The sequence below is a fragment of the Scyliorhinus torazame genome, chromosome 9 (assembly GCF_047496885.1).
Source record: "Scyliorhinus torazame isolate Kashiwa2021f chromosome 9, sScyTor2.1, whole genome shotgun sequence".
NCBI classification, from domain to species: Eukaryota; Metazoa; Chordata; class Chondrichthyes; order Carcharhiniformes; family Scyliorhinidae; genus Scyliorhinus; species Scyliorhinus torazame.
The window spans coordinates 253,964,856-253,984,983 of NC_092715.1; the positions used below are offsets into that span (position 1 = coordinate 253,964,856).

Genomic DNA, 20,128 nt, shown 5'->3' on the forward strand with positions numbered 1-20,128 from the left:
TCGAGGGAATGTTTTCTCGGTCCCTCTGCTGCCGGTTGCCTCATCGAGTCCCTACAGTGCAGGAGCAGGTCATTCGGCCTATCAAGTCTGCACTGACACTCTGACAGAGCACTCCATCCATACCCACTCAACCGCCCCCATCTGCTTAACCTGACCTACACATCTTTGAACACTAATGGGCAATTTTGTGTGGCCAATCCGCCTAACCTGCACATCTTTGGACTGCGGGGGAAACTGGAGCACCTGGACGAAACCCATGCAGACACGGGGAGAACGTGCACACTCCGAACAGACAGTCACCCGAGGCCAGAACTGAACCCAGGTCCCTGGTGCTTAGAGGAAGTTGTATTAGATAGTCAGTTGTAGTTTTTGCCCACTTAATTATAATACTGCACGTAATAAAAGGTTACTTGTGTTAAATTACAAACCTGGTGACTGCGGTTTATTGAGCTCAACCAAGAATCGCAAGTATTTTAAAATATCTAATTTCACTTGTGTTGAGATTCCAGGTCAAGTGGGGCTGGAATTGACCGTACCCTAGCCCAGGGGGTAGTGACAATGCTTATCATAGAAATAACAATGGAAACTTGGACCACATGGTTTCTGTTAATCTTCAAAAGACACCAGAACAGCTCAGCAACACTATAAAACGCAAAATTATCAGAGTAACGTTTAAAAGATGATAGATTTTTGGAGGGGGGGGGGAAATATTTATAAACTGACTGATGGGTTAAAGAATGAATAGATCGACGAAGATAAATGCAGCATAATAAATGCCACAAAAACGTAGACTACTTTATTCAACAGTTCAAATTCCTTTCAAGTGTCTCCCATTCAGCGACATAGTCCATCCATATCAAAATGCTAAATTACACTGACCTATAGGCAGGTAGCAGGACTGAAAGACTTGAGCTGGATTCTCCGCCCCGCTACATTTCTGTTCCACCCCACGGGCGAGGTGCTCCGTTACGCCGGCTAGTCAATGGGGTTTCCCATTGTGGAGCAGCCCCACGCCGTCAGGAAACCCATGGGCTGCTGGCAAAACAGAGCATCCCGCCGGCGGAGAATCCAGCCCAAGGTGCAATCCATCTGCTTGCTCTCAGAATCATAGAGCCCATCTCAAAACCTAAGTCTCTGTGCGATCCCACACCAGTCCTCGGTATCGAGAATTGCTCTGCCTGGGTTCGGACATTTTGTAACTGTCTGGATCCAATTAGTCACGCTTCTTAAATACTGGGTATTGACATGTTTCCTTTTTGAAGTCCAATAATTCTACAGCATCGTTGACCCACACACGCAAAATAAAATCAAACCAGTGTCAAAATTAAATACAATATTTCACGCATAATAAAAGAATGATTGAGCTAATTAATGATACAAAGGTTTTTTTATTAACCAAAGTTTTTTATTAACAAAATTTTAATATGCAAATATTATAAAGTGATACATCAGGAATTAAACTGCATGGTGTTAAATTTTAAAAAACCCAATCAGGAGTCAATGGAGTGCAAGTAAAAGTTCATGTTACAAGACATCTTTACAGCCAATGAGAGAAATAATTTGAACACAACACACATGATTCTGTTTGTAGAATTTGCCACTGGGACATCGAACACAAATTCCACCCTGAGCAATTTCCAACTATTTGGTTCAATAGCATATTCTGGATGACTTCACATCTAGAAGCCTGCAACTGTTACATGGCAAGCTGCTGTAATTACGATGGCAAAAGATAGTGAAAGTCGACGAGACAGTTAACAAGAGTGTAAAATGCATCATTGGACGCAGCTTCAGGCTAATCTCCCTCCAAACCTTTCCCTTCCCTTTCCTTTCCACTGGCTTAATTATTTGAATTGGCAAGTAACCATCAAGTCTCCATCCATGCACTCTTTTAAAAAGGCTTCCAATTAGAAACTTCTAATGCAAGTCAATTTCAGTCCCTTAAAACCCATATCGCTGCTTTTTCTAAACCGTAAAGGTAGCACAGACGAGGAAATTCTGATTACATTGTGCGGACACAATCCAGGAACGGACTGCACACACCTGGATTTCACAAAAGTTTAGCTTAAATTTTCCGCACTGGTCTCAACTTCACTTCAGAAAGATTTCAGCAAACCCTGGTTTCTGGCCACACGCTCAGTGACACCAACGTCTGACAAAGTGTTAACGGAGAATGGAAAGTAGCATCAGTACAGTTACAGCAAATGCACTGTGGTAAGTGCACAACTGTGTTGTCAGTCTTTGCACCTCACCCTTTTTAAAGGGTTGAAAACACAATTCTTAAATTACTAGAAGAATCAACAACTTTAAAAAACGCCTTTTTTGCAGTCCCGATACACTTGAAAAAGACAATTATTGGTTTTCTAATGCCTATCTTTGCATACGGATCTTTATAGTTTAGCTTTCCTCTGATTACATTTACCAGGAGCTAAATTGCAGACTTCAAACATTAAGTAAAATTACTAGGAATTAGCAAGCCAGCTATTTTGTCCTTAAATTCACTAAACACATGATTGAACTGTAGTATGATGCTAATTAAGCCCATGATTCAACCATAGTAGGAGGCTCACCACATAATTTGACCGCAGCCCTATCATGCTTCTCAACCCTGACCCCTGCCAATGATATACCAGAGGCTTAAAGCGCAGTGTCAAATCATCCAGAGTTCAGCAATGATGACTTAGATTTTCTGGAAATGTCCACCAACAATCATCGAAAGACAGCTGGGCAATACAAGAGAAACACAGAGCTGGACGTTGTACACAGTTGAACTTTGTGGTAACAGTGTCTCAAAGTTTTAACAATGTTTCACTGCATGATTTTACCTTTCCTTCTGCTTCATTTTAAGATAACTTGTCAAAGGGTGAATAAAAATGGCAAAGAAAACCAAGTAAGTGGCAGCCTATGCCAATGACCACTGACTGGTTGGCCGGCTCAGTATCTCTTTGCAGTAACTTTCCATGTTGGTTAAACATGGCCACCCCTGTACAACATATTCAACCAGGCTGCCCCAAACCCAATAACCCCCGACGCCCCTGTCCTCAGTCACCCTGGATTTGCAAAGTGGATAATTACTTATAAGTGGTGAAAAGGGAACTCCTCCAATGGAGCTAGACCCAGGCCATAACATCTTTTTAGTTTTATCTACATTTTTTCCTCCCTTTCCCAGCATTCCCTAGCTACACAGCACTTCACCCACCTAAAAGGTATTATTCAGTGGCAATCTGTGAGCATCACCAGATTGTTTGGGTGGCAGCAAGCATTGCATTGTGCCCATCCCTTGGGTTCAGTCAGCCTCCATACATATGCACTACCAGCAGGAGCCTGTTGAGGGCAACCAGGAGTCAGAACGCTAGCCAACTTTAATTTTCTCCAATCCAGAGGCAAGATGGGCAAATGTTGGGGCACAGGAGAAGTAGAAGAGAAGTGTAAACTTCTCTTCTACTAAAAAGCCCCCCTTGGCTCTGGTCAGCTAACTTAGAGACGGCCAGATAATATGCCTCAGGGGCCTGCGCGTGATCTATACAGTTCAACTAGTCGTTGGATGAACCCTGGTCAGGGAAATGCTTTTTAAGTTGCGCATTTGGAAAATGAACCGCCCATCTTGCATCCCATGCTAGTTAGGTTTACCCGCGTTTCATTTGTGACACTCATCTTGCATCGCGTCACCTGCCCACTTCCGAGGGATAGCTCTGTTAGTTTGACTGATGAGAACAAGTGACTGAAACGGGACAATGTTATCCTGAGTGTGGTGATTTCATTATGAATCTAGCAACAGGGCAGGAGTGAGCTTCACAGCCTCGAGAGAGAGATAGAGAGAGAGATTATTTATAATATTATGCCATTCATAATTAGTATTGCCGTGCTGCCGTTTTACAAAATATTCTGCAGGAACCACATAAAAAGAATACAAGCATTACCTACAAAGCATAATATCGTGTCCACAGTATTAGAAAAGATTTACCCATACTAAGTTTAGGTAGTAGAGGACAGTCTATGATAAATTTTTTTTTTTTTTAGGCGAGGCAACTGAAACCAAATCGCTTTTGCTATCGAAGGGTTCCATTGTTCTGTAAATTGGCAATATTCCCGTTACAAATTAAAAATATATATCTTACAAGCAAGTTTTTACATATTTTTTTTAAAAAGCACATTTTCGATCCATTCTACTCCCATTCACATTACAGTCTAATTAGGGATTCACACAAAAATACAACAATTTATGAAGCCCTGTGTTGTATTGCCTGCTGTATTGTGGAGATTTGCTGTAATCAAGCGTTTTCAGCTCCAGAGGCCTAGAGGAAATAAATAGCCACACAGTGCAATCTTAGACTACATGAAACTAAAGCATTAACATTGGATTTCGAAGAACAAGTATCCCTTTTATTCCTGGCTCGTTTAATCACAAATTCAGTGCACCTTACTACACAGGCGTCCCAAGATGTTTTAAAGCTCATTTGTAAGTCTCTCCAGATAGCGTCACTATTTCTTTTCCCCAGTCCTGAAAGGTTGCAGGATACTGCCATTCGATTATAGGCAGCCCAGTGGCATCTTTAGGAAAACTCCAGCACTTTATCAACCAAAACATTTCATAGGCAGCCGTATTGATTAGAGGTACAATGACTGGTCCCTAATCGTTACGGTTAAGACAATGAAACCTTTCAATCAATGCAAAAAGAAATAACCCAATTTCTGCAGCGGAGAATGTACTGAAAAAGGACTTGCATTTATTAATACAGTTTTTTTTAATCACCATCGGACACCTCAAGGCACTGCCCAGCTTCTGAGTTTTAGAAGTTATTTTGAAAAATACAATCCTTTATTGAGTTGGGTCACTGAAGCACTCTGCATCAAGAATTTGACTAATATTTTAATGAACTTAGACTATGTCCTTTCCCCTCCACCTTACAGCCTTTTTAAAAATAATACCCCATAGATTGCCTCAATGCAAAGACCCTCCCTCAATCCGCAATCCCCCCACCCACAACGTGCCATCTGTCGCCTGTTCTTTATCGACACATCTTGTTAAAATCTCTCCCAGCTACAGTATAATATCCAAGAGTATTCCCTCTCTTTTTTTTATATAATATATTTTATTCAAGATTTTTTGGCCAAACATAACAGTACGTAGTGTTTCTTTTAAACAACAATAAAGCAATATGAATAACAGTGGCCAGTTTTAAACAAATAAATAAATAATATATGAACAGAAACAAAAACCAAACTAAATGGCAACTGCCTTGTCAAAAATAAATACTCTCCAAAGATACAATCTAACAGTCCAATATACATTACCTAAAACAAGTGCCTATACATATACAATAACATCCCTGAGAGTCCGTCCGATTCCTCCTCCCCTCCCTCCCTCCCCCCCCCCCCCCGGGTTGCTGCTGTTGTCTTCTTCTTTTCCATTCCCTCTATCTTTCTGTGAGGTAGTCGACGAACGGTTGCCACCGCCTGGTGAACCCTTGAGCCGTACCCCTTAGTACGAACTTAACCCGTTCTAACTTTATAAACCCTGCCATGTCGTTTAACCAGGTCTCCACACCCGGGGGTTTGGCTTCCTTCCACATTAACAATATCCTACGCCGGGCTACTAGGGACGCAAAGGCCAAAACATCAGCCTCTCTCGCCTCCTGCACTCCCGGCTCCTCTGCAACCCCAAATATAGCCAACCCCCAGCTTGGTTCGACCTGGACCCCCACCACCTTCGAAAGCACCTTTGCCACCCCCACCCAAAACCCCTGTAGTGCCGGGCATGACCAGAACATGTGGGCGTGATTCGCTGGGATTCTCGAGCATCTCGCACACCTATCCTCTATCCCAAAAAATTTACTGAGCCGTGCTCCAGTCATATGCGCCCTGTGTAACACCTTAAATTGTATCAGGCTTAGCCTGGCACACGAGGACGATGAGTTTACCCTACGTAGGGCATCAGCCCACAGCCCCTCCTCAATCTCCTACCCCAGCTCTTCTTCCCATTTCCCTTTCAGCTCATCTACCATGATCTCCCCCTCGTCCCTCATTTCCCTATATATGTCCGACACCTTACCATCCCCCACCCATGTCTCTGAGATCACTCTATCCTGCACCTCCTGCGTCGGGAGCTGCGGGAATTCCCTCACCTGTTGCCTCGCAAAAGCCCTCAGTTGCATATACCGAAATGCATTCCCTTGGGGCAACCCATATTTTTCCGTCAGCGCTCCCAGACTCGCAAACGTCCCATCTACGAACAGATCTCTCAATTGTGCTACCCCTGCTCTTTGCCATGCTCCAAATCCCCCATCCATTCTCCCCGGAACAAACCTATGGTTATTTCTTATCGGGGACCGCACCGAGGCTCCCGTCCTTCCCCTATGCCGTCTCCACTGCCCCCAAATTTTCAATGTAGCCACCACCACCGGGCTTGTGGTGTATTTCTTCGGTGAGAACGGCAACGGTGCCGTCACCATAGCTTGTAGGCTAGTCCCTCTGCAGGATGCCCTCTCCAATCTCTTCCACGCCGCTCCCTCCTCTTCTCCCATCCACTTACACACCATTGAAATATTGGTGGCCCAGTAGTACTCACTTAGGCTCGGTAGTGCCAGCCCCCCCCTGTCCCTACTGCGCTGCAAAAATCCCCTCCTCACTCTCGGGGTCTTCCCGGCCCACACAAAACTCAGAATACTCTTCTCGATTCTTTTGAAAAAAGCCTTCGTGACCACCACCGGGAGGCACTGAAACACAAAAAGGAATCTCGGGAGGACCACCATTTTAACCGCCTGCACCCTACCTGCCAGTGACAGGGACACCATGTCCCATCTCTTAAAGTCCTCCTCCATCTGTTCCACCAACCGCGTTAAATTAAGCCTATGTAATGTAACCCAATTCTTGGCTTTCTGGATCCCCAAGTACCGAAAATCCCTTGTTACCTTCCTCAACGGTAAATCCTCTATTTCTCTGCTCTGCTCCCCTGGATGCACCACAAACAACTCACTTTTCCCCATGTTCAATTTATACCCTGAAAAATCCCCAAACTCCCCAAGTATCCGCATTATCTCTGGCATCCCCTCCGCCGGGTCCGCCACATATAGCAACAAATCATACGCACACAGAGATACCCGGTGTTCTTCTCCTCCCCTGAGTACTCCCCTCCACTTCCTGGAACCCCTCAATGCTATGGCCAGGGGCTCAATCGCCAGTGCAAACAGTAACGGGGACTGAGGACATCCCTGCCTCGTCCCTCTATGGAGCTGAAAATAATCAGACCCCCGTCCATTCGTGACCACGCTCGCCATTGGGGTCCTATACAGCAACTGTACCCATCTGATATACCCATCTCCAAAGTCAAATATCCTCAGCACCTCCCACAAATAATCCCACTCCACTCTATCAAATGCTTTCTCGGCGTCCATCGCCACCACTATCTCCGCTTCCTCCTCTGGTGGGGGCATCATCATTACCCCTAGCAGCCTCCGTATATTTGTATTCAGCTGTCTCCCCTTCACAAACCCAGTTTGGTCCTCATGAACCACCCCCGGGACACAATCCTCTATCCTCGTTGTCATTACCTTGGCCAGAATCTTAGCGTCCACATTCAGGAGGGAAATAGGCCTATAGGACCCGCATTGCAGCGAGTCTTTTTCCTTCTTTAGGAGGAGCGATATCGTTGCCTCTGACATAGTCGGGGGCAGCTGCCCCCTTTCCCTCACCTCATTAAAGGTTCTCATCAGTAGCGGGGCCAGCAAGTCCATATATTTCCTATAGAATTCAACTGGGAATCCGTCTGGTCTCGGGGCCTTCCCCGCCTGCATGCTCCCAATCCCTTTCACTACTTCCTCCATCTCAATCTGTGCTCCCAGTCCCGCCCTCTCCTGCTCCTCCACCTTAGGGAATTCCAGCTGATCCAGAAAGCACATCATTCTCTCCTTCCCATCTGGGGGCTGAGCTTCATATAATCTTTCATAAAATGCCTTGAACACTCCACTCACTCTCTCCGCTCCCTGCTCCATCTCTCCCTCCTCATCTCTCACCCCCCCTATCTCCCTCGCTGCTCCCCTTTTCCTCAGTTGGTGGGCCAGCAACCTGCTCGCCTTCTCCCCATATTCGTACTGTACACCCTGTGCCTTCCTCCATTGTGCCTCTGCATTACCCGTAGTCAACAAGTCAAATTCTACATGTAGCCTTTGCCTTTCCCTGTACAGTCCCTCCTCCGGTGCCTCCGCATATTGTCTGTCCACCCTCAGAAGTTCTTTCAACAACCGCTCCCTTTCCCTACCCTCCTGCTTTCCTTTATGTGCCCTAATAGATATCAGCTCCCCTCTAACCACTGCCTTCAGCGCCTCCCAGACCACTCCCACCTGGACCTCCCCATTAGCATTGAGTTCCAAGTACCTTTCAATACACCCCCTCACCTCACCCTTAAACACACCCCCTCATCTGCCAATAATCCCATGTCCATTCTCCAGGGTGGACGCTGTTCTTTTTCCTCCCCTATCTCCAGGTCCACCCAATGTGGAGCGTGATCCGAAATAGCTATAGCCGTGTACTCCGTCCCCGTCCCCTTCGGGATCAGTGCCCTTCCCAAAACAAAAAAGTCTATCCGTGAATAAACTTTGTGGACATAGGAGAAAAACGAAAACTCCTTACTCCTAGGTCTACTAAATCTCCAGCGGTCTACTCCTCCCATCTGCTCCATAAAGTCCTTAAGCACCCTAGCTGCAGCCGGCCTCCTTCCGGTCCTGGACCTCGATCTGTCCAGCCCTGGGTCCAGCACCGTATTAAAATCTCCACCCATTACCAACTTCCCCACCTCTAGGTCCGGGATACGTCCTAACATACGCCTCATAAAGTTGGCATCATCCCAGTTCGGGGCATATACGTTCACTAAGACCACCGCCTCCCCTTGCAATTTGCCACTCACCATCACGTATCTGCCCCCACTATCCGCCACTATGGTCTTTGCCTCAAACATTACCCGCTTCCCCACTAGTATAGCCACCCCCCTGTTTTTTGCGTCTAGCCCCGAATGAAACACCTGCCCCACCCATCCTTTGCGTAGTCTGACCTGGTCTATCAGTTTCAGATGCGTCTCCTGCAGCATAACCACATCTGCCTTAAGTTTCTTTAGGTGTGAGAGTACCCGTGCCCTCTTTATCGGCCCGTTCAGCCCTCTCACATTCCACGTGATCAGCCTGGTTGGGGGGCTCTTTACACCCCCCCCCCCCCCCCCCCCCCCCTTGTTGACTAGCCATCTCCTTTTTCAATCCAGCTCCTCACCCGGTTCCCACGTAGCCGTATCTCCCCCCCAACGGCACCCTCCCGCCCTGACCACCCCACCCCATACCAGCTCCCCCTTCTCCCCAGCAGCAGCAACCCAGTTAACCCCCCCCCCCCACCCCCGCTAGATCCCTCACTAGCGTAATTGCACCCCCCATGTTGCTCCCAGAGGTCAGCAAACTCTGGCCAACCTCGGCTTCCCCCCGTGACCTCGGCTCCCACTGTGCGAGGCCCCCTCCTTCCTGCTTCCCTGTTCCCGCCATGATTACCATAGCGCGGGAACAAAGCCCGCGCTTCCCATTTGGCCCCGCCCCCAATGGCCGGCGCCCCCAGCTCCTCATCCTCCCTCCCCCCCCCCTCCCCCACGGCATGGGGAAGAGAGAAAAGTTACAGGGTCGCAGAATTAACAACTTGGGAAATCATCTCTTCCCCCTTTCCCCCCCCTCTTCACCCCACATATTCGCCCCACCACTTTGTCCCAAACGTTCTTTTTTTAGCCCGCTTATTCCAGTTTCTCGACAATAAATGTCCACGCCTCTTCTGCCGTTTCAAAGTAGTGGTATTTCCCTTGATGTGTGACCCACAGTCTGGCCGGTTGCAGCATTCCAAATTTAACCTTCCTTTTGTGCAGCACCGCCTTGGCCCGATTAAAGCTTGCCCTCCTTCTCGCCACCTCCGCACTCCAATCTTGATATACGCGGATCACCGCGTTCTCCTACCTACTGCTCCGAGTTTTCTTTGCCCATCTGAGGACCATCTCTCTGTCCTTATATCGGAGAAATCTCACCACTATGGCTTGAGGAATTTCTCCAGCCCTCGGTCTTCGCGCCATAACTCGATAGGCTCCCTCCACCTCCAATGGGCCCGTCGGGGCCTCCGATCCCATTAACGAGTGCAGCATCGTGCTCACATATGCCCCGACGTCCGCCCCTTCTGCACCTTCGGGAAGACCAAGAATCCTTAAATTCTTCCTCCTCGCATTATTCTCCAGCACCTCCAGCCTTTCCGCACACCTTTTGTGTTGTGCCTCGTGCATCTCTGTCTTCACCACCAGGCCCTGTATGTCGTACTCATTCTCAGCAGCCTTTGCCTTCACACCCAAAGCTCCTGCTCCTGGGTCTTTTGTTCCTCCTTTAGCCCTTCAATCGCCTGTAATATCGGGGCCAACAGCTCCTTCTTCATCTCCTTTTTAAGTTCTTCCACGCAACTCCGCAGGAACTCTTGTTGGTCAGGGCCCCATATTAAACTGCCTCCTTCCGACGCCATCTTGCTTTGTGCTTGCCTTCCTTGCCGCTGCTCTAGAGGATCCACCGCAATCCGGCCACTTTCCTCTCCTTTTTCCATCCGTGTCCAGGAGGGATTCCCTTCTGATTTACCGCAGTGTTTTTAGCCGTTAAAATTGCCGTTGGGGCTCCTATCAAGAGCCCAAAAGTCCTTTCCACCAGGAGCTGCCGAAACGTGCGACTTAGCTGGTCATCACCGCACCCGGAAGTCGAGTATTCCCTCTCTTTAGGTGCACTGAAGAATCAAGTGGACTCGAAACATCAACTGTTTTCTCTCCCTACAGATGCTGCCAGACCTGCTGAGTTGCTCCAGCATCCACTGTTCTTGTCTTGAGTAACTTGTTCAGCTGATATCTCTGGGCATGTATTCAATCACCCATCTATGGGGTAGCCTGTATTTATCGTCTTTTTGTTGAGAATTACCCAAAGGAACCATCTGCCCCAAGGAAACGGCCAGACGCCACTCAGCGAGCAGGAACCGTACCTTACTTCCACATTGACCCATGTCACTACGACACCTGCAAACACTTAAATGTGAGAAAGTCTTCCTTGCTGATTAAAGTCTCTTTCAAAATGTCACTAATTTTGAGAAAAGTTGTACTCATCACAGAAACGTTACAGCACAGTAGGGCATTTGGACCATCATGCCTGCATCAACTCTCCAAATAAGCATTGCTTGGTGCTACTCCCCTGCCTTTACCCCATTTTCCTGCTCATTGTTTATAGTCAAATAATACAATGCCCTCTTGAATGCCTCGATTGAATCTGTCTCCACCACACTTCCAACTCTGCATCCCAAGTTATTTCTTGCATCGCATTTGCTTCCTTTACAAATCACTTTTTAAAATCTGTGGTCTCTCATTCCCGATCCTTTTACGAGTGAGAACAGTTTCTCCCTATCTACTCTGTCCAGCCCCCACATAATGTTGAACATTTCTATCAAATCTCCTCCTGGCCTTCGCATCTCCAAGAAGAACCCAGTCCCAACCTCTCCAATCTGTCCTCATAACTGAAGTTTCTCATCCCTGGAACCATTCTTGTAAACCTTTTCTGCGTTCTCTCCAATGCGTCCACATCCTTCTTAAAGTGTGATGTCCAGAGCTGTACACGATATTCCAGGTGAGTCTAACTAGTGTCCTGTATAAATGCAGCAAAACCTGCTTGCTGCAATGCCACGAGCTTGTCATCAGATTGCGTGTGACTCAGACAGAGATCGAGAGCAACAGAGAGTGGCAGAGTGAGTGCATATTTATAACGAGTCCCCTATTGCGGAGATCTACGCCATCGTGGAGTGGTGAGTGTCACTTTAGCTTCAAGATCAAAAGGTTGTGGATTGAATCCTCATTTCAGAGATGTAGTCCTATCCTGAGAGAGTGATGCGCTGTCAGAGATGCAGTCCGACGGGCGAGATATTAGATCAAGTTGACGTGGCGCTATTTCGAAGAACAGCAGGGGAGTTCTGGCAAACATTGATTCCTCAACCAACATCACTAAAACCATCACCTGGCCATCATCACATTCCTGCTTCTGGGACTGGCGTTTTGCACAGGTTGGCCGCTACATGGAACCTACAGTGCAGAATGAGGCCATTCAGCCCATTGAGTCTGCACCGGACCTTGGAAAGAGCACCCCACTTAAGCCCACACCTCCACCCTATCCCCATAACCCAGTAGCCCCACCTAACCATCAAGGGCGATTGAGCATGGCCAATCCACCTAACCTGCACATCTTTGTACTTGTGGGAGGAAACCGGAGCACCCGGAGGAAACCCACGCAGACACGGGGAGAACATGCAGACTCCGCACAGACAGTGACCCAAGCTGGGAATCAAACCTGGGTCCCTGGCGCTGTGAAGCAACAGTGCGAACCACTGTACTACCGTGCCACCCCTGAGAATCAGGTTGGCTGTTCCTAAAGAACATTGATCATGTTACAAAAGTACTGCATTTGCTTCTGGGAATTTGAAAGGTGCCAGATAAATGCAAGTTTCCATTTCTTTAAGAGAGTTTTCTTTTAAGTACTCAAGTCGGCAACCTTTTATATACATTTTTTTTAAAAAACAAGCCAACAATATAGGGATACTTGCACTGAATATAAATTTATACACAGAAAATATACATGCAATATAAAAGCTGAAATGTTAAAGGGCAATAAAGTCAAATGGTGAAAGAACGTTAGAAAGAAATTTGCTACTTCCGTGCAGCAACGAAACAAAAATGAAATGAAAGATGAAAGACAGTTGAACCAGCAAAGGAAATATGGTTTAATTGCACAGTTCCGGAACAAATCTACCATCCCAACTTCAACACTTATGTGATGAGAAAGGGTGCACCAAGAGAGTGCCAAATGCCAAAGTTTGAAGGTACAAATGAACAAAGAAAAAAATGTTTCAAAGAAGGAGTGTTATTTTATCATTCCAGACTTTTGAAAATTTGCTGCGTCTGTAAAAGTGGAATTAACATCTTTTTTAAAAAAAACTTACAAAATGAAAGCAACCAGATCACACCATCGCACTGCAAGATTTTGAACAACGGACAACATAATACTGAGCAAAAATTATACATCTGAACACATTGCTGTGCACAAATATGAATTCCATTCAGCCAACTATTTACATCCTTTTCAGTCAATACAAAAGGGAAAAAAAGGTGAAAAAAAAATAAAAGCCTGCTTGTTCCAGCTTTAAAAGCCAAAAATTGATTGTTGCTAGTGTGATCTGGCCATACATGAAGCTGAGTAAATCTACTCCTAGATTTAAACAAACAAACAAAAAAAAAATAGTTAATACAAACTTGTGCCAAGCAAACAATGAGGTATATTGCCAGCGGGGAAACCCTGAATTGTGCACGGAACAGCAATTAACCTGCACCAAAGAGGTATGGTTCTGAATCCCAGCACTGATGCTTCTTAACCCACCGGCTGTCTTTGTACAATTTTTTGCCAAATCACGGAAGGGGCTACCAGATGCTACACTGCAGGCTGCTTCTCAACAGGGGAGTAATGTTTATTGGCTAATACATCCTTGCAAAAGTGTTTCTTTCACTAGATGATCATGGAAACAATGATTAGGGGAGCCTACAATGCAGAATATCGCCAAATATGCAGGGCAAGTTATTAATTGTGTCGACAATATAAGTGACAGGAGTAAATCGTCAGGTCTGGTGTAAACGCTGGGCTTTTATTCTTTGCAGTACACCACAATCGGAAACAAGGTGTGCACGCTTTTAAAAGACAATTGCGACTCAGCCCACAGTGTCAGCTAACGGCTACTACAGACGGAGTGCGGAATAAGGAAAATAATTCTCCCATCCAGCTGATGGGCAGATAGAGAAAGAGAAAGATCAGGACATCCTGGGGGATGCACAAAGCAAAGACTTCACCCGAGTGAGACCAGTCTACAAAGATAGAAAGAGACAGGTAGTAACAGTGAAATTCCTGGAGGATGGCCAACTCCTCATTGGCACCTACCATTGGTTTCATCTCTGCTCCCCGAGCATTGACTGACCGCATTGCCTTCCTGCTGTTGTCCATGAATTCCTGAAAGAGAAACAAGGCAAACCACTGAAAGTTGGAGATGCATCTGAGAGTCACCACAGCTGGGGACTAATGCTACTTGAAAAACAATTGATAATGGGCGGGATTTACCAACTAACCCGCCGCGTATCTTTTGGCGGGATTTCCCGTTGACTGCACCCCTTCACCCCTGAAAAACCCGCGCGCCGTCGGCGGGACCGGAATATCCCGCCGGCGTGAACAGCCGGTAAACTCGGCCCTATATTTCCCGCTGGCGCTCGTTCACATTAATAAGTCACAGTAAGAAGTCTTACAACACCAGGTTAAAGTCCAACTGGTTTATTTGGAATCACTAGCTTTCAGAGCATAGCTCCTTCATCAGGTGAGTGATGAAGTCACCTGATGAAGGAGCTACCGCTCCGAAAGCTAATGATTCCAAATAAACTTGTTAGACTTTAACCTTCTGTTGTAAAATTTCTAACTGTGACCACCCCAGTCCAACACCTGCATCTCCACATCATTAATAAGTCAGTTAGTTATCCATTTCATTAAGTTTAAGAAAGTAAGAATTTCTGTCCTGCCAATGTAGGTGTTTCAATTGCAACTTTAAGCCTTAAGTTCACTAAAATGTGTGCAGTGGTGTTAAAACAGCTTTGGGACAAGCTTCTACAAAATCAGTTCCATATTTCAACTCATTAACTACCAATGTCAACTTGCATCCAAAGGAACACTACTGTTTTTTGGTGGCGTTAGTGAGAAGAGGTTAAGGCAGCAACATTGAGGAATGAAAGCTACAACTCATCCCCAAAAACGCTTAACACAGATCAGAGGCAGAAGCTCCAAAGCTGTAAATCGAAGGTTGGTACAACGCAGGCACAAGTCCAAGATTCCCGAAATGGCAAACTCCCAATCTCAAATCCAGCATAAAACACGGCAATGTATTGCTAACGCAAACCGCTGGCAAATTCTTTAATCGGGACACTCACGAGAGCTCTCCATAACTTACCATTAAACTTTTATCCATGTAATACTCGTGCCCAGGAGACCCATCATTGTTCTTGGAGTCAACAGCGAAGCAGAGGAAAAGAACGTCTACCACCATCTCGTACGTGGACAAGAAGCAGTGAGACACAAAGAAGGCAAACAGGCAAACAATGATGAGCGGTAGGACCCACACCGTATAATCACGCTGGTGGTTGAGCAGCAGGATCCCGATAAAACCCGTGATTAATACAATGAGCATCTGAAAATTAACAGATGAGCAACAGGTCACTTAATGGCATCACAAACAAACACTGCAAAGGTTACAAACATTTTACAACTGTGTTGATTTTCTGTGTGCATGCTTTGAGTGTGGAGGTCGTTAAACATGTGCCGTAGTTGACAAACCGTTTAGGAAAATAAAATCTTCAAATCATTTTGCAGTACTCTTAAATAACTAGATGGGGCTCAATAAAATGGCTGTGGTCATCATGCATCTATTTTCAATTCAAATAACCAGCCAAACTTTCAAACATCAATGAAGCGGCTCCTTGAGTGCACTATTGGCACCACTGCAGGACTAATGGACAATCGGGGCTTTACCTGGAATTTTAAAGAGTTGCATAAATCTATTTCCATGGTGCAACGGACACAAATGAAAATAGATGCGTTTGCAGCCAACGTCGTGAATGCTCAGTTCTAGTGCTTCACTCTGGGGTGGTGGGGGGGGGGGGGGGGGGGGAAATGCCGATCTTTAATGATGTAATAATTAAATAATGGGCAGCACGGTAGCACAGTGGCTTCACAGCTCCGGGGTCCCAGGTTTGATTCCCCGCTGGGTCACTGTCTGTACGGAGTCTGCACGTTCTCCCCGTGTGTGCGCGGGTTTCCTCCGGGTGCTCCGGTTTCCTCCGACAGCCAAAAGACATGCAGGTTAGGTGGATTGGCCATGCTAAATTGCCCTTAGTCTCCAAAAAGGTTAGGAGGGATTATTGGGTTACGGGGATAGGGTGGAAGTGGGGGCTTAAGTGGGTCGGTGCAGACTCGATGGGCCGAATGGCCTCCTTCTGCACTGTATGTTCTATGTTCATATCTTCAGTTCTGACTGTCGAGAGACAAGCTGCCAATTTGTAAAAAGACACCACAAGGACACAATGTGTTACTTGGAGTCAGCTGTTCGGCAGAAAATCCGCAGGTGTTAAAATGCAAGGTCTGAATAACAATGTAGGACAGGTGCCATTTGCTCTGGCTCCAGGATGTCTGCCGATAACGACAGGGATGGGCGATGGATAGCATCCATACCACAGAAGAGCCACAAAACAGCAGGGAGGAAGGTGATTCATAGCCACACTCCAGATAGCGGCCCACCGATATCACTAAACAAGCATTCGAGCCTTTGTAGTGATTGGATAGTTTAATTAAGCATGTAGACCTCTAATGAGATTGATTAATTATTCTCATATACTATGCATGCTGGATCCTTAATCGACAGTCATGATTGGACATAGATAACTAGTAATAAATGATTGGCACATAACCCAAATCACCAAAGCTGTCTGTACCATTCGTGAATCTTGGCGTCCCAAATTGGAATGCCAATAGCCCCTGCTAGTAAAGCTTGTAATAAAGGACTAGTCTTTTCACTTCAAGAGTCTTTGTCTGGTTTTCATGAGTGGAAGAGTGAAGTACACCAAGGTCGAATAGCTGTACTTTTCTCTGCGGCACCCAAGTCTCGAAGTGGGAGAATCCTGCCCATTGTTTTTTTTTGTTGCTGCAAGATGGGCCAATAGGCCAGGCACTAGAAACCGCCACAGAAGATCCATCACCAAGGCAGATGAGGTTTAAGATAAAACAGTTAGAACCTTTTCAATAGTTTGGAATTGTCATCCAACTGCAGTGCTTTCGAGTTAAGCTCACAATCTTTGCTGTGACTCTGTGACCCGTGGGCAGCACGGTAGCATAGTGGTTAGCACAATTGCTTCACAGCACCAGGGTCCCAGGTTCGATTCCCGGCTTGGGTCACTGTCTGTGCGGAGTCTGCACGTTCTCCCCGTGTGTGCGTGGGTTTCCTCCGGGTGCTCCGGTTTCCTCCCACAGTCCAAAGATGTGCGGGTTAGGTGGATTGGCCATGCTAAATTGCCCTTAGTGTCCAAAATTGCCCTTAGTGTTGGGCGGGGTTACTGGGTTATGGGGTTATGGGGATAGGGTGGAGGTGTGGGCTTCGGTAGGGTGCTCTTTCCAAGAGCCGGTGCAGACTCGATGGGCCGAATGGCCTCCTTCTGCACTGTAACTTCTATGATTCTACATGCACATGAAAAGTCACTATGGAAGTAAGTTCAGATTGACCCGTCACGTCAAAGATTTGAAGCCGAAATGGAAAGAGGAGACTTTTCAATGCTGATTCTCCCACTATTGAGGCTATTTAAAAAAAACATAAAATCTTTCAAATAAGCGAGCGGCATCAGCCTTTGAGAGGAGATTTTTCTTTCAGACAGTTAATATTTTACTGTTTATGTTAAAAAGCAAATTTAGCTGCTTTTGTATTAACCCCCTAAATGAAATCACATGCTCCACAACACAAAAGGGAAGGCATTTCGGTTAATCATCTTCATCTGGTTTTTGCTGCAAAACACACCAAAGTAAACCAGCAACTTGAGTGGTGGAATGCTCTATTCCAAGACTGTATGAAAATCCCCCCCCCCCCCAATCCCAAACTGTATGAAAATCCCACCCTCCCCATTCCTCCCCTGTGGTGATATACATCACTGTAAGTACACAAAGGGTTAATGTACATACACTACAACTAGCTAGACACTAGAGGGAACACCAGAGACATGACACACAGACAGTCAACCAATAGGTCAGTAAGATACGACACGACCAATGGGCAGTCACAATACACACAGAGGTGACACTACCACAGGAGGGCATTACACCAACCCATATAAAAGGACACATCACACATGCTCAGTCTCTTTCCAGTGGAGACTCTCAGTGAGTACAGACACAGGGTTGATTGAACATCACTCCCATCACTTGGATTGTAGCAGACTGGTTAGTCAGTCTGAGTAGCTATAGAAGGATTAACAGTAGAGACGAATCCAAGTAGGAGAATTGTTGATAGTTTAATAAACGTGTTAAAGCTATATCCAAGTCTGAACCTTCCTTTGTCAGAGTGCACATCAAGGAAGCAGCTTATACTACGACAAGAGCATAACACAACATCCCCCTCCTCCCCAAGGTTGCCTGACCATAACTCACTTCCCCCACTCTGGGTGACTTAGAACATACAGTGCAGAAGGAGGCCATTCAGCCCATCTAACCTGCACCCACCCACCCACCCAAGCCCCCACTTCCACCCTATCCCCATAACCCAATAACCCCTCCTAACCTTTTTGGACACTATTAGCATGGCCAATCCATCTAACCTGCACGTCTTTGGACTGTGGGAGGAAACTGGAGCACCCGGAGGAAACCCACGCAAGTCTTCACCAGAGCATTGAATGTCACGCCATACAGAAATTAAGTCATTGCATCCCAGGAAAGAAAATGAGGAGACAAATTCGCTCCACAAACACAGAGAATCTTCACCTAGCCATTTTGCCCCACTTCCCTTGTTGCAGAGAAATGCAGTGTGTTCCACAGTAACTTCATTTTAAATTGGGCTGTAAATATAAAACCATAATGCATTTGGAATTAATTCCCCCCCCCCTCCACTTAAAAAAAAAACTTTTAAGTAACCGATCATGGAAATCAATCTTTTGAGGCTTGTAAACCTGCGATTAAAACAGGGTCAGACCTAAAATGGCGCAAGGGTCTGCTGGAATCAGGATTGCTTTAAAACAGAAACACAACGGGCGTCACCATAAAAATACAAACCTTTCCCAGAAACAGCACAAAATCACCGACTATGTTTATAGAAGCCACTCTTAAAGCGTTTTCCACCAGGATCAGTAAGGCATCCTTGGCGGACGTGCAGAAGCTGGTGCTGTTTATGGCCGTCGCCACATAAGCGTTCTGTCAAAATACAACCCATTTAAAAAGCCATTAATGCAACAAAGGAAAAACCCTTTATTCCTTGACAAAAGAACTCACCGGCAGGAGAATTGTTCTGTCTGACAATCTGAAAAATCGCCATTGCAGCTTTAGCAGTGGCATCGGAATGACCAACCAGTATACAAAGTTAAGTGTTCTGTGAAGGGTGTCTGCAATGCACTTACATTATACCTCAGCCTCCGCTGACAAACAACTCAATGCTTTCCTTTTGTTGCAGCTCTTCTGCTCTTTTGACTTTTCTCTTACTGTTAAATTGACCACTCAACAACTTTTTTGTTGCCCTTGACGCATTTGATTAATTTTCTCTCCTATTCCTTCTCTGGCTTTCTAATATTTCCCTTTTCTCGGTTCTCTTTACATTGGCCCTGGCTTTCATTTTTATGATCTACCCAATGAGTTATTCAACCTCAAATTTTAATTTGAACTATTCATGCATTTCCATCCATGGAAATCAGCCTGCTATACACTCCCAATTACCTTACTGGAAAAGGAACTTTGTCCCCTTTCTGTTTACTATTCATGATTTTGGACGTCTTTATTAAATTGCCGCTTAACCATCTCTATCCTAAGGAAGGAACCCCACGCTTCTCTCGTCATCTATTGGGAGCAATCTTTGTATTTGTCTATTTCTTCTTTTGACCAGGCCTCTTAATTTTGCCATCATGAAATATTAAAGATAAGCATGGGCAGCATGGTGGCACAGTGGTTAGCACTGCTGCCTCACAGCTCCAGGGACCCGGATTCAATTCCGGCCTCGGGTGACTGCGTGGAGTTTGCACGTTCTCCCAGTGTCTGTGTGGGTTTCCTCCGGGTGTTCCGGCTTCCTCCCACAGTTCCAAAGATGTGCAGGTTAGGTGGATTGGCAATGCGAAATTGCCCCTTAATAATAATAATAATAATAATAATAATAGTAATCACTTGTCACATGTAGGCTTCAATGAAGTTACTGTTAAAAGCCCCTAGTCGCCACATTCCGGCGCTTGTTCGGGGAGGCTGGAATGGGAGTTGAACCCGCGCTGCTGGTCTTGTTCTGCATT

General features: G+C 46.0%; 1 protein-coding gene across 2 annotated transcripts in view; it reads right to left on the minus strand.

The window, feature by feature from the left end:
• Positions 1-1,368: 1,368 nt before the first annotated feature.
• The window catches only part of LOC140429819 (choline transporter-like protein 1), a 100,984-nt gene continuing 82,224 nt past the window's right edge, over positions 1,369-20,128 (minus strand). Inside the window, exons 13-16 of one of the 2 annotated variants that reach the window (XM_072517271.1) lie at positions 18,915-19,052; positions 15,061-15,297; positions 14,010-14,078; positions 1,369-4,295 (exon numbers count right to left, since the gene is read on the minus strand). In XM_072517271.1, coding sequence (XP_072373372.1) covers positions 4,272-4,295; positions 14,010-14,078; positions 15,061-15,297; positions 18,915-19,052 — 468 coding nt within the window. In that variant the 3' untranslated portion in view covers positions 1,369-4,271. Of the gene's footprint in view, positions 4,296-9,707; positions 13,290-14,009; positions 14,079-15,060; positions 15,298-18,914; positions 19,053-20,128 lie in introns of those variants that run through there. The other variant, XM_072517272.1, reaches the window with a different exon arrangement.